Genomic DNA, 14,030 nt, shown 5'->3' on the forward strand with positions numbered 1-14,030 from the left:
CTCCGCCTGTCAGAGACTGTGTGAAACCGGAGCGCCGCTGTACAAAGTACTGAGATTTTTCCTCCCCATCAACATAGCTCAGATGTCTTTTTGTTCGTGTGCTCAGAGGAGGGAGGGAGGGATAGATTGTCACTCCAGACTGTCATGGAGCGTTTCTGAAGTGCTCCAGTGGAAGAGTCACACATCTGTCCTTCAGTGTTTACTCTGGCACACTCATAAATGTTGAAGGGTGCATGGGCGGATTATGAGACATGAGCCCCTGGGCTCAGACATTTAAAAGGCCCCTAACCCACCTATAAAGGAGTTATACACCCTGATTGAAAGAGACACAAAGAGACAACAGAAGGCCAGGCTAAGTCCATTTGTAACCTTTTGTGTCACTTCAGGGTCTCATCTCTTTTCAAACAATTAGTGTCTCTTTGCAGTTGACTGTCACTGAAGTTGTCCGGCATCACTGTAGTTATTTTACATTTCCTTGTATTCAAGGAAAGGTTGAAGGTCTTTTCGTAGTTTGATTGACCTTCTGATATAAAGTGCAGCCACTTCAAAGAGTGTGGACAATTATTACCCCGAACATTTAGACACCGACCTGTGTATGACAGGTCCGTCACACACTTTCTCCATGTGTGCACTATTGATCGTGTGCACCTGTAGGCTTCACTCTGTACACAAACTCACTCATGCTTGTTTACCACTCTCCCTCTTATATTTGCCAGTCCTGCTCTGGCCTCTTGTACTTCACTGTGTCACCTGCTGTCACACTTGAAGAAAGAGCAAAGTGAGTCCTGTCAGTGACTGAGCCTGGACTCCTCTGACAAACCCCAGACCACTTTTCACCACATGCACCAATAAGCAACAACCCTCCATCAGTATCCCTCAAGTTTGTGTTGTTCTGTCATGCCACCTTGCTCCATCTACCCACCGTGCAAGGAAAGGCCCTCCAGCTGAGGCACTCCCTGCAGGGTAAACACTGAGGCCCGCTGAGCACAAAGGCTGGGTAAACAGCTCCTCAGCTCTCCTCTCTGGGCCCACTCTCAGTAAAGAGGAATAGACAAATGCAGGGAGGATCCCAGGTCGCTGCCACAGCGCTATTTATAGTAGCGACAAACAGGGCAACAATGCACACAGCTGAGGTGCATGACATGAAGGAATGTACCATGAGATAATAAAATAATAAATCTAGGATTTGTAACTTGCGTTTCTTCTGTTCCTCCTCCTGATATTACCCTAAACAAGCCTGTGTTACTCCTTAAATAAAAATGATCAAACACATCAAACTAACCCATAATGCTAACCCTCCTATTGAAAGATCTGTTAATAACACGCAGAGTGACAATTAATCAACCATAAACTCCATCAGAGGTCAGGTGGTGTAGTTTCATCAGAGGGCACCACAATGCAAACAGGTCCTTACATTCAAAGTGTCTACATCATCCATCACTGTAAGCTATGGTGATGAACTTGTTCTGCATTGTGAGAGGGATTTGCAGCGTTACACTGTTTGCACACCCTCAGTTAAACCCCATGCAAGCACAACATGCATGCATCTCTAGCACACACACGAACACAACATGCCGCACATGAATCTCTGGAAAGCTGCAGGAACATGAGGGCTGTTGTGGATTTTTTAATTTCTTTGTAAGATTATAAAAACAGAATTTATGAGCACTTTTTTTTTTTAAATTAGAAGTTATGAGACTGTGAGATTTTAATCACTTGTTTGTTTCCAGTGAAAGCCATCTGTGTTTTCTCCATAGACTGCAGGTGCTCGTGAGGAGGTGCACAGACCGTTTAAAGCATTTTGCTGCTCCAAAATGACTTAAAGTATGGCAGATCTCATTTCACTTGAAGCCTTTGGCACGATCTTAAAAGACAAAAAAAACACAAGACAACTGGACAGTGGCTGGGTTTTTTGAATTGTAATGTCATCAACACTCTGTGCCTCATCTGTAAACCAATTTTCACATTGTGATTATTGTTTTCCCTTAACTTATTGTTTTGTCAGCTGTTTCTTAATGATGTAATATTTATTATGACATGTGCTTCCTTTTTGGCGAGGTCAGCCTTGTGAAAGAGATCTTAATGGGTTAATTACCTTGTTAAATAAAACAATTGAAACATAGTGTTGTCTGTGCTTTTGGAGCAGTTGACTCCATCCCAGTTCAGGACCTGATTGGGGTGTGTGTGTGTGTGTGTGCAGGGGGGGGGAGTGGTTTGGTTTTGGGTGGTGATACTAAAGGGAAAAGGCTGGGACAGACAGGAGGTATGAGATTGAATTTTCCAGATGTGAAAAACAGTTTAAGTAAGAGATTCAATTTCCTCCAAGGTTTCTCTGGTTTCTTCTGGATGAGCAAGTCCCTTTTCTCACCACTCGCTTCCTCTTCATCCAAAGGTGCCTTTCTTTTCTTGGGCGGGTTCCAGCTTTAAAAGTTTGTTTTCACTTTTCAAGGAGTGAACTCCCCTCATCCAGCACACTGTCCAAAGCCCCCAGCCCGGGTCTGTTAAACAAATCTGTGGGACAAAATCAGACTTCAGCTGGAGAGTAAAACAGTGAAGTCCATAACATGTTTCCACATTAACTCAAACCAACGAATACAACATAAATAAATCTACAGTCATTTACATTTCATCAGAGCATTTCGTTCCTGCAGGCGTCCTCCAGATTTGTTGTATCACTGTTCATATAAACAAATCATAAAGCAAAGCTTCAGCATGTGGCTGATTAGAGGCTTTATTATGGGGATGGATGAAGGCTGAGCAGAGTGTGAAGCTTCAACAGTGTGAACTGCTGAAGCTTCAGTGTGTCCCTCTGGCCTTGTGCTTATCTAAAGGGAGTGCAGCTAAAACGATCAAACGAGGAAAGATGAATGGAGATAACTTTGACTCATTTGGGTGCCTCAATTTAAACAGCACAAATAAGGTTCTCTGAGCTAAATGCTTATGAGTGTGTTAACATGCTCACGAACATGGTGTGTTCATGTTATGTAGTAGTAAAACAACTATTATGTACCTAACATTGTTTTAATGTGTTAGCATGCAATACAATGATTAGTATATCATACTAATGTATACTAATCATATCTGAATAGGATGAGGAAATAGGTGACATGTATAGTCTTGTTGTCACTGATTTGGGGAAGCGTCTTCGGCCTAAGCCCCTATGGGACCCTTCAGATAGGAGAAAAGAAAGAAACAGAGAGAAAGGTTGGAATTTAAGTCGAATAATCAACCAAAATTTAAGAAGGAAAATGGGGGAGAGGGATAGCTTTGAGTTTATTGCAATGCCAGAAGAGGTGCATTTTTTGCTCCTGAAACTTTTCTATAGCATCACTCGAACGCCATGTTGTTGGAGTTTATCATGAGTCAACCTTTAATAGCATTTGTTTACTGTTATTTTATGAAGATGTGGCAAACTGCACAAGTTGTATAAAGATAAAGATAACTTTATTTTACCCCTCTATACTTCAATCTTAAAGGCAAGTTTCAATATTACACGTTTTGAACCAACGCAAGTTGACTTGTTCTTACATTCACTTCTTGTGTATCCAGTTTCCATGGCAACAGCGCGGCCAAACTATTAGAAACATTGAAATGTTCACACTTTGATCAGTTCTCATCATCTCTAGAATATTCTGTTATATTTTAAAAATAACCTTAATGATTTTTTATAGAAATGATCATTGTGCACTTCAATTTTAGAGGCTGTCAGTGCAAGAAGAAACACTCCCTTCAGTGACACAGGTGCATGACGGCCTGTAGGTGTGTCCCATCAGAGACAAAGGTGAACTGACAGAATGTGGGCCACAGTGTGGAGAGGGAATGTTGTTTTCCCTCGGCTCAGCTGACCCGACGTTGAGTAAACAAGGGGAAAAAAGGGAGTCTCAATGGGTGTTTTCTCTCCTCGTTCCAACTCTTTTTATGAGGAGTTTAAATTTCAAGCCCGGGGGTCGTGGCCCCTCCGTTCCAACCCTTGAGAGAGGAGGAGGGGCGGGGGGACCTGTCGCTGGGAATAAAAGGCCCGCCGGCTGAGGAGGTGCAGGCGTGCTCATACTCCTGTCTGCAGGACGGACAGGAAGGTCCGCCTCTGGCTGGCCGGCCAGCCAGCTGCCTCGGGGAGATCCCAGGTGGCAAATATCCTCAATCCAACCCTACGGAGGTCAGGAAATCTGTCGAGTCAGAGTAGCTTAGGGAGAGGTGTTTTTATTTTTGCTGAGCTGTGAGGCATGACCAAAAGTTTCTGGCACCCCATTAACAGCAGGATGGGACGATCCAGTGGCGCTTTAAGGGCCCTCAGTGTCTCGTGCTCTCTCACCTCACACCAACACTGACTTACACGAGCACAGCTGGACGGCCTGCTCTCATTCATTCATTCAGAGACACTCCTCTGGTTCATGTTGATGTTGTGGTGTGTGAAAGTGAGTGAGAGTTTCATGGCTGTTGCTGAATAACTGTGTTTATTGTGTGTGTATATATTGTGCGTGCGCAACAGCTCTTGAATTGGTCCCTCATGGCTGCAGCAATGAAACAAGATCTGCCTTAGGGTCGAGCAGGTGAAGGGAGAGTAGAACTCAATGCTGAAATAGTAAAAGACAGAAAAATAAGAAGAACGGGTAACAGAGACAGGATTAGGAAGGAAAGTGAGAGTACAGACGAGAGTAAGATTTACATGGAGGTCTGGCGGACGCACGATCAGGAAAAATGATTTCCTCTGCAGGTAGTCGAGTTCAGGCTAGAAGAAAAGGTTGTTGTTCATACTTTCCATCCATCCTTCACCTTTCCTGCAGTTTGTAACATTACAAAGAGACACACAGGCCGTTAAATATGTGATGTATTCTGCAAAACAAAAAGGTTTCTCCAACTATAGGCACAGTCGTTTTTGGCACCGAAGGCCACGCTGAGCTCAAAAAAAACCCCCCCATCTGCACAGATGTTCAGAACTTAGATAAAACAGAGTAGACTAAATACATCAAAAAATATTTACTATATATGCTGAAAATTCACAGTGTACAGATATGTATGTACAAAATGACCAATACAAAACAAAACACAATGTCGAGCGGTGAAAATAAATATCCATTTGCTCCACAGAAGCAGTCAAAGGATGCAAACAACATGCACAGGCAAATATCCATTACAAACTCATTTTATTGTGTTGCAGAAAGCCATTTAGAACTGCATGTAAAAAAAAAAGAAAGAAAGAAAGAAAAAAAAGACATAACACTTGATCACTCCGACTTCCCACTGGTGATGAACATGAAATGAAAAAATAAAATCTCAGAAACACGTCGAATGATTAAAGCAAATACATTCCGGTTTGAATGAAGAGAAACTCCATAGAGGTGATTTGGGTTCAATTCATTTGAACTCCTCCAGCATTTGTAAAAATTCTAAACTATGAAGAAAAGAAAAAGAGACTCCCTCCAACACAGGATCTGCTCAGTCTCAAAGCTGTAAAGACCATACTGGTGGCTTGGCATGTTTTTTTTCCTTCTCTTTTTAAAACTTTTAGACCCCAAATTGCACATATTCACCACTTGATACAACCATAAGCCAAAACATACAATACGGTTTTAGATTGATCTACGATACAAGAAGCTAGGTAAAAAACATTCCAAGCTTCATAAAACACTTTGTTAATATCTGTCGCAGTCACACAAGAGAACTTTTAAACTCACACTTGCTGTCACGTTCAACAATGTGCAGTCATATTCAATCTTTAAAGGAGTACTCCAGGTGATTTGGCAGTACACTTTAACAAAGCCAGGGGTCTAAAGGAAAAGATTTGTAGCAGCAGCGAGCAGAAACATCCTGACCTTTAGTGCACGAGTGTGATCCAGGCTCACAAGAGTCAACACTTTAGAAAGTAACTGTACAGCTGTTATACACAGACTGAGTGAGGAGAGGACTAAACTTCTTGACCTGTGAAAAGTGCCTCTGTAGTGGAAAGCCACCAAAACTAGAGCTGAAAAGAATAATAATAAGTAACCATTGACAAGAGGTCAAGCCACCTCTGTGTTTGTAGTTTATGGACTTTAACATACAAAAACCACCAGTATTGAGCTTTAAGTCATCCTTCACTAAATATAATGTCACTGATGTCAGACATTGGATAAAATAGACTGTTTTTAAATCACATGAGGAGTGACTGTGCTTACACCTGCAGCTGATCTTTCTACTGGATCAACTGTAGCTATGTTAACAGGTCAAACTCTTCCCTTCACTTTCATGGTGGTGAGGGTGTAAGGCACCGAGTGCCTCAATGATCAGCTGTACCTTTGCTTTCAGAAACAAAAATCCCAAAGAAAGGCAGAGTTAGAGAACATCCGTCAAACCCAGAGGAAACACTTCAGCAAGACTGAGGGACGCGCTGAAGAGCTGAGAGCTGCTCACTGATCGAAAGAAAGGCGCGTCTGTGTGTGGATACAGTAATGATCCCTTCTAAACAAGAAGCACATTATAAAATGAAGTTTTTTTTTAAATCTTTAAAGTCATTTTACTAAGTATTAAATTAAAAACAAACGAAGCCTGCTTTAGTAAAGCAGGGTTTAAATGCACCATGACTATAAAGATGATCTCACTCTTTCTTTTTTTCGAAAAATATCAAGGATGTGATATTTTGAGATTCCTGCATCATGTTCGAGGAGGGAGACAGTCAGAGGTGTGTCGGTGTATTACTGAGAGCATGTTCATGTGTTGAAAAGAATGGGCACAAGTGATGGTGATTTGAGATCTGAGTAGGAAAACGAGTGGCCAACAGATGCTCTCAGTACTAAGAAATTAAAAAAAACAAAAAAAGAACAACATAAACAACGCAGAAAAGAGCACGTGTTGTGTTAACATTCGCCCCGTAAAGCACAGGACTGAAAGTTCTGCTGAATATCATTCATCACTGAACCAATGAATGACAAACTCAATGGATTCAACTCTTCTTCTTCCACAACCTTAAATATGATAGAGTTTCTGAGGAAGCACAAGATGGTGAATTTCAGCAAAACTAAATTCTAACATGTCGTTTTCTGAACAGAAACTAGAGAAAGCAGGCCTGCCTGTCACCACACATCGGGACTTTGTAAGAAAATAAATAAAGTTAACCTCAAAACAAAAATATATATATATGTATATATATATATATATATATATATATATTCATTGTCATCATCACCATTTACTGAAGAACGAGAAAGTCTGCAGCAACAGGAGGATTTTTTTTGTTTGAAAAAGGAATCAGACAAACTGAACATTTATCTGTACGTCGACACTGCAGCTACGAGGCCTACAGCTGATGAAGTGATGAGGACAGTCATCGCGACAGAAAGAGGGATTTACAAAGAGACGAAGAGGTGGTAGAACAGGAAGAGACGCAGAGTTCACCTCTCAGAGCTGCTGGACCCGCCAAAAAGACTCCATCAGCCACAATTCTAACGATACTTTAGTTTTTTTTTGACAAACCTACAAACTTCAATACATATTTTTCCTTTTACTGTAATTTAAAACAAATAAGATCATTATTAAAATAAGCTAATTTAAGGCTTTTATTGACAATAATTTAACTGTATTCGTCCTCTTTCTGGTGACTTCTACACACAAACACTGCGTGTGGATCCAGCTTAACAGGCAGACAGAAGCTGCTCTGTAGGACTGCTGAAACACTGATGTCCAGTATGTGTCATCTCTCTAATGTGTCAACTGTCTTATATCTTGGCAAGAGTTAATTTGGACCCTGGACAGACAGTAAGAAAGAAAGAATGGACAAATGGTAGGTGGTGGGGATGGGGGGGGGGGGCTGCTGCAGCTTGTTTAAAAACACAGTAAAAACCCTTGATATTTACACTGAGGAAAGTGAATACATTCAGACAGTAAAAGAAGAGGACGACCCCCTCTCCTCTGAACGAGGTACATTTGGCACTGCTGATACGCCACCCCTCCCCTACACACCTCTCTGACACGCTCCGCTTCTCTTCTGTCCCTTTATCAGTTTAGCAAGCGAGTCGAGCTGAATCCTGACATATGCAATTTGACGGGTCACCCTTTGCTCTTAATATTCATTCGTGTGATAATCGAAGGGGCTGGAAGTGGTGGGGAAAGAGCGGGGCGGGCAGAGATCTCCTGCAACTGTCTCTTGATGAAGACCAGGCAGATCCAGTCCTCCCCCCTCGCCTGCTTCAGTCAGCAGGAGTCTTTGGTTCAGAAGGCACATGTGTGCATCTCTCCACAGAAACTGTCCTGTATGTCTCTTTTGTTTTTGAATGATCGTCTTTGATATGAAAGAGCCCCGAAAGCGAGGGGGCCACCTCGATTCTTAGGGCTCTCTCTCTCTCTCTCTCTCCTAGTGTCAATCCACTTCCTCGGCTCCTGGAGTCCTTTTGGGAAAGGCTGAAGGAAACTGGGTGTAAACTCAGATACCGTGTGTAAGGTCTGTTATGACGTTGGACTTCACCAGCTTGCGGAGGAACTCCTTCTCCTTGGATATGTTATGTGTCCAGGACTGTGGAGGAAATAGAACAACAAATGTATTTAGTGTAAAGTAAAACTTGTAATAATGTTAGAAACCATCTTCAAACCTGTAGCTTGCTGATGGATTTTTGCATTACTCGTGTCTAAACGTGGGTGTTCACATTAGCATATATGTGTGTTTAAAGTCACTGTAGGTCAGCTCTCCTCCCTGCTGTGCTGTGAGGATTCAGTCCATCACTCTGACATGTAACTTAAGCTGTCGGTTCCTGTGTGGTGTTTTGGGATTCAGACACTAAGATGATGGAGGATGAAGGGTGGAGGAAGATACATACAAGAGGGATTAGGAGGGAGAGCGTCAGGAGGTTAGGCCCTGCAGCTGCCTCTGGTCCATCCTGCAGGCCCGCAAGTCTGACAGAATCTATGCCTGTCTGGGTCGGACCTCCGTCTACTATGTTAGTCACAGCAGGAGCACGGGAAGCAATGAGCTACAGTTTAAACTGGAGGAACATAAGACACAGGGCTGGAGGAGTAAGAACCAGCACTCTTCAGCATCTGAACTGTGAAAAGTTACCCTCAGTGGGTTGTTTAAATGTACACTGTTTGGCATGCTACATTTGGGAAGCTAATAAGCTAGCTAGCCTGCAAACTGACGGAAGGTAGGCCGTTTATGTTGGGGGAGGTTTGTTTGGTTTTTAGCCTCTGTGACATTCACATTGAAGGAGAGACGTCACATCATACTTTGAACTAGCAGTCTGAAAAGCGCCCTGTGCCACCATTGGAGCGAGTGACAGAGGTGTTTTTAAGTGCGAGCAGGAGGAGAACAGCACTGTGTGTGTGTGTGTGTGTGTGTGTGTGTGTGTGTGTGTGTGTGTGTGTGTGTGTGTGTGTGTGTGTGTGTGTGTAGCTCTCACTGTTTCAGTACACGTCATGCTTCTTCAATGCACACAATGTGAAATTACAGACTGGAACACCAATACCACTCTGTCGCAGAATCGATTTAAAAGAACAAAGACATAATGACCACAGCGCTTCGTTGTGAAGTCGCTGCAGAATCTTAAATAAGGCTTCTGTTTGAGGAGGAGGAAGAGGCCTCAGCTTGTATGTTGTTTTCTTTTTCATTTTTTTTTTGTCCTTTCTTTGCTGCTGTAAGCCACATTGTGTGATCAGTCAAGTTTGATTATCTAATCATAAAAACAATGGATAAAACATTCAGTCTGGGGCCATAGATGCAAGAGAAACTGTTTAGCTGAGTGGTAAACATGTTTTTAAACTAAGACCTCTTAGATAATAAAGACAATTTGACACATAAATGATATACAAACACTTTAAATTAAAATGTGATTTGTATCCTTGATTTAACTGTATTGAGAATAAACAGGGAGGGCCTGGAATCCATGGCAGGTCACCAAGCTGCCTCATTGTGTGACATTTTATTCTCACTTTTGGTGAATCTTGTCTTGCTGCTTTAATTCCACTGTGATTTGAATCATCCATTCAAAAAATGAAACCCAGGTGGGATAATGTCACAGAGTCTATGCGCTCTGTCTTCCAAACATAAAAAGCTCCATGTATTTCCATCAATCATCAACGTGTGTCCGACGGCGACAGTGTTGATGAATACGATGATTATAAATGCCAAACGGTTCACTGAGAGTTTAGACAGAGGTCATCATCATACTGAGCTCATGGTTTACGTGTGTCATCATAGGGATGACATCTTTGATTCCATGGGGCGTCAGTGTAAACACGGAGAGGAAGGTATGACCGATGGAGAGGAGAGAAAGATGCAGTAACAGTTAACTGATGACAGAACAGTGTCATTTTAATTTGAAAGATTTACTATTCAACTCCTGAGTGTTTTAAGTTTTTAATTTTTGTTTGTAAGGATTATGACACAGGGTTCTTATATTTATATGAGTATATTGTATTGAAAGTTTTGCGGGTTTTTTTGAGGCTCACAAGATTATAAAGTCTGTTTATGAGAAACACACTTCTGGTTTTAAACACACAAGAACAAACTAAACACCAACATATACTGTATATTGTTTTTATTTCTATGAAGCCAAAGCACACTGGTTGTTGTCTCTCTCTCATGGACTGACATCACTTTCAAACTGCACAGTGAATGTATTTTTTCTCTACCCCTGCCCTCCTTCACAGGAGCGGTGGTCCCTCCTCATCAAAGTTGACTTTACAGTCAATTAGGTAGATCTGTCGAAAATATCAATCCCAACATTCTTGAGGGAAAATAATAAATCGGGTTATTTACGATGCTTTGATTACCTACAAAAATAGAGCATTGAAGAACACACAAAAGAAATGAATCAACAAAAAAAACCCCTCACCTCTTTAATAGCAGACATCTTTACAGTCTCGTAGTAGTGCAGAGGTGCGTGCGGCGTGTTCATGTCGTAGCCGAAACCAGCCACCGCCACCTCGTCACAGTTGTGCAGTGCCATAGTAATGGCGACTGTCCCCAAAGTTGGAATGTTCTGGAGAGAAAACAGACCCTCAAATAGTCAGAACTTAACATACACTCTGTTAAATACAACCTGGAGATAAATGAGGACAAAACACGTGGCATCACCCTTTTTCAGCCTAATTTAAAACTGATGGTGGTTTTGATATTAGTGTGTGTCTGCACCTCTGTCATTGTTCGGCTCCACTACTGTTAACTGACTTTGAGCACTCGATGATTAACTGTTACCTTTAAGACGCGACCCCTGCAGACCCCTGCTACGGCACATTGATCTACAGGGTTGAACTGTGCTTCCTAACTGCCTTGGGCTGTCAGAGATCTGGGGGGTACAGGGTCTGCCTGAGAGTGGGATTGTGTGCGTGGATGCAGGAGAACAAAGGAGGAAAAAAAGTGGGTGCAGAAGAAAGAGTGGAGAGAGGCCCCATTTAAATCATTACACTGATTTGCAGCCCTCAGGGTAGGTGGACCTAAACCAGCAGCTGTACAGCCCCCTACTGCGTGTTCTAATACAGATTAATTTGCACACACACACACACACACACACACAAGCACAAACACACTCTACATAAACAGGACGATATGATAAATAGACCTCTTCATTAATTTCCACACACATAAACATAAACTAAGATGGAAAGAGAAAACAGGAAAGTGTTCTGAGTAAAGAATGTGCCAAAACACACAACTGTGCAGCTTGTATTGTACGGGACACTGCTGCACAAATGATCAACACACACACACACACACACACACACACACACGCACACACACACACACACACACACACACACACACAGGCCAGATGCCCACATGTTGAACACATGTTGCAGAGAGGGGTTCATGCAGGGGCGCTCTGGTGACCCCAGAGGGCAGAGGTACGCTGAAACACACCTTATGTCCTCCAAATGTCTAACAAGATGTGATGTACTTACCAAGAAAACACACACACACACACTTTTTATCCCCTTTATTTAATTAATGTAAACTTGATCATAGCCGTTATTTTTCTTTTTTGCTATTGACGCTGTTTATATTCCCTGTTTTAACTGTTTTTTGGAGCCGTTGTGACACCCAAATTTCTCCCATTGGGGGATCAATAAAGATTATCCTTAAACTCAAACATGAATCAATGGTCCTGTTTATAGGCAGCAGTGTGTGCATAAACAGCAGTGCTTCATTTTAAGAGTCCCATAATCATTACTTTGTTTTTAACTCTTGCTGGTGGTCATTCCCAGTAATTCTTATTTCGCTGTCAAACTAAATGTTTTCTCGTCTCTGATCAAGACCTGATACCTCGAGTCCAGACGAGCACGATTCACAAGAGACGTTTGTATCTTAGCTCTTTACATCAAATCTAAACAATACAAACTTCAGCAAATTGTTTTTGTATTTCCTTTTAATCCACATCATTGTGTCAATTTCAGTGTGACATATGTAGGAGGTGCAATAACACCTTACTACAGTCGCTTTGTGGAGCTATTCCATAAACAGAGCGCCTGTAATAACAGTGATGAACAAATGTTAACTGAAGCAAAGGGCATTTAATGAATAAAGAAACAGCAGATCAAGTACTCTATTGTTCTTTTCTTATCAGTTATTAGCAAATTAAGAATTTATTTTACATAATGTGAGCTTAATGTCTGCAGAGACTCAGTTAGTATCCATATTTATCATTTTGTATGATTTTAACTGCTGGGTGAGTTGCATTTCCACGTTTTTTTGTTTTGTTTTTTACAGAGAATTTTCAGCATGCTATGTTTCCATGAAGGTAAACAAAACAAACAAACAAACAACTAATTGATTTGTTCAAATAGAAGGAGTGAAAATCCTGATGTCTGCTCGTGTCTTACCCCTTTGCCCATCAGGCCATTGTTAAAGGGCAGGCCTATGAATTGGAAGGCGGCCTCCTGGATGAAGTATGGGTTAAGGATTCGGATCTCTGTCGGTTCCCGAGGCACATAGTGAGCTACCGACTTCCAGAAACCCTCGACGCCCCTCTGAGGTGGATATAAAAAAGATTTCACACTATTAGAGTTACAAAAACAGCAGAAAAAAAGAAAAAGAAAGGAGCACACTCGACAGAAAACACAGTTAAAGGTACACGACCGCAATAAGACTAGAAAGAGACAGAAGAGTGAGCACACAAATCTGACACCTTTAGGTTTCTTTTATCTGGGTTCGAACAGCAAAACAAAAAAGCTAAAGGACATCTGTGTGCACACTTTTCTGTCTCTTTCTATATTATTAGAGTTATTCATCATAAACAGGACTGTTGGGCTCGACTCATATGCATACACAACATGTCGCCTGCATATCTCCAATGACACCAATACAGTGGGCAGCTAACAGCACTTCACCAACCCCACTTTAAAAGGGAGATATTCCTCTGAACTGCTGACATTAAACACAGAAGCCGACCAGGAGCCAGACCCCAACCTAGCTCTGATTAGGGAAATGGCTTTTGGGGCTTTAATGGATGAAGTCAGGGCGAGGGGCTCACAGGACATCAGTAATTATGAGCTCTGGGAGGAGCAGAATCAGGCGGTGGGTGAAGGGTGCAGCTGCCCTGGAGGAGACTCATTTACCAGATTTAGCTGGGAGCAATGAAAGAGTTTTCATCACCTTTCAATAAAAGCGCACGAGTTGCAGCACAACGTAAAACAATGTTGGAAATCACCAACAATGTCGGCAACATCTGAGGTTCAAAAAGACAGTGAAAGGAAGCGGTATTAATCACACCCTGTTCTGTGGAAACTCATCTCTTTTACAACATAATTACCATCAACCTGTTCGACAGGCCTGCAGAACCACCAGAATAATATTTAGACTGACTGCACTTACGCATTCATAAAAGAACAGTCCGCCAATACTTTAGAAACTCAGACACAAACAACACCAACATACACTTTCACAACAAAGTGCAGCAGATTTAGAATTTTAAAGTGAAAAGATGAAACTTTTAACAAGTCAGTCCTCTCTAAAACCAGCAGTGCGTGATTGACTCGCCTGACAGAGTGACTTCCTAAAAGGCAAGAAGCCAACAGGGTCAGCAACAGATGTAAATGGGAATCACCTGTTCAAATAGACAAGCACCCGC

At 41.9% G+C, this 14,030-nt stretch overlaps 1 protein-coding gene across 3 annotated transcripts in view; it reads right to left on the reverse strand.

Moving 5' to 3' along the window:
* Window positions 1-4,962: 4,962 nt before the first annotated feature.
* The window catches only part of st3gal3b (ST3 beta-galactoside alpha-2,3-sialyltransferase 3b), a 51,541-nt gene continuing 42,473 nt past the window's right edge, over window positions 4,963-14,030 (reverse strand). For all 3 annotated transcript variants that reach the window (XM_079347945.1, XM_079347943.1, XM_079347944.1), the window contains exons 11-13: window positions 12,784-12,930; window positions 10,800-10,946; window positions 4,963-8,485 (exon numbers count right to left, since the gene is read on the reverse strand). In XM_079347945.1, coding sequence (XP_079204071.1) covers window positions 8,396-8,485; window positions 10,800-10,946; window positions 12,784-12,930 — 384 coding nt within the window. In that variant the 3' untranslated portion in view covers window positions 4,963-8,395. The remainder of the gene's footprint in view (window positions 8,486-10,799; window positions 10,947-12,783; window positions 12,931-14,030) is intronic.

The sequence above is a fragment of the Symphodus melops genome, assembly GCF_947650265.1.
Source record: "Symphodus melops genome assembly, chromosome: 7".
Taxonomy (NCBI): Eukaryota; Metazoa; Chordata; class Actinopteri; order Labriformes; family Labridae; genus Symphodus; species Symphodus melops.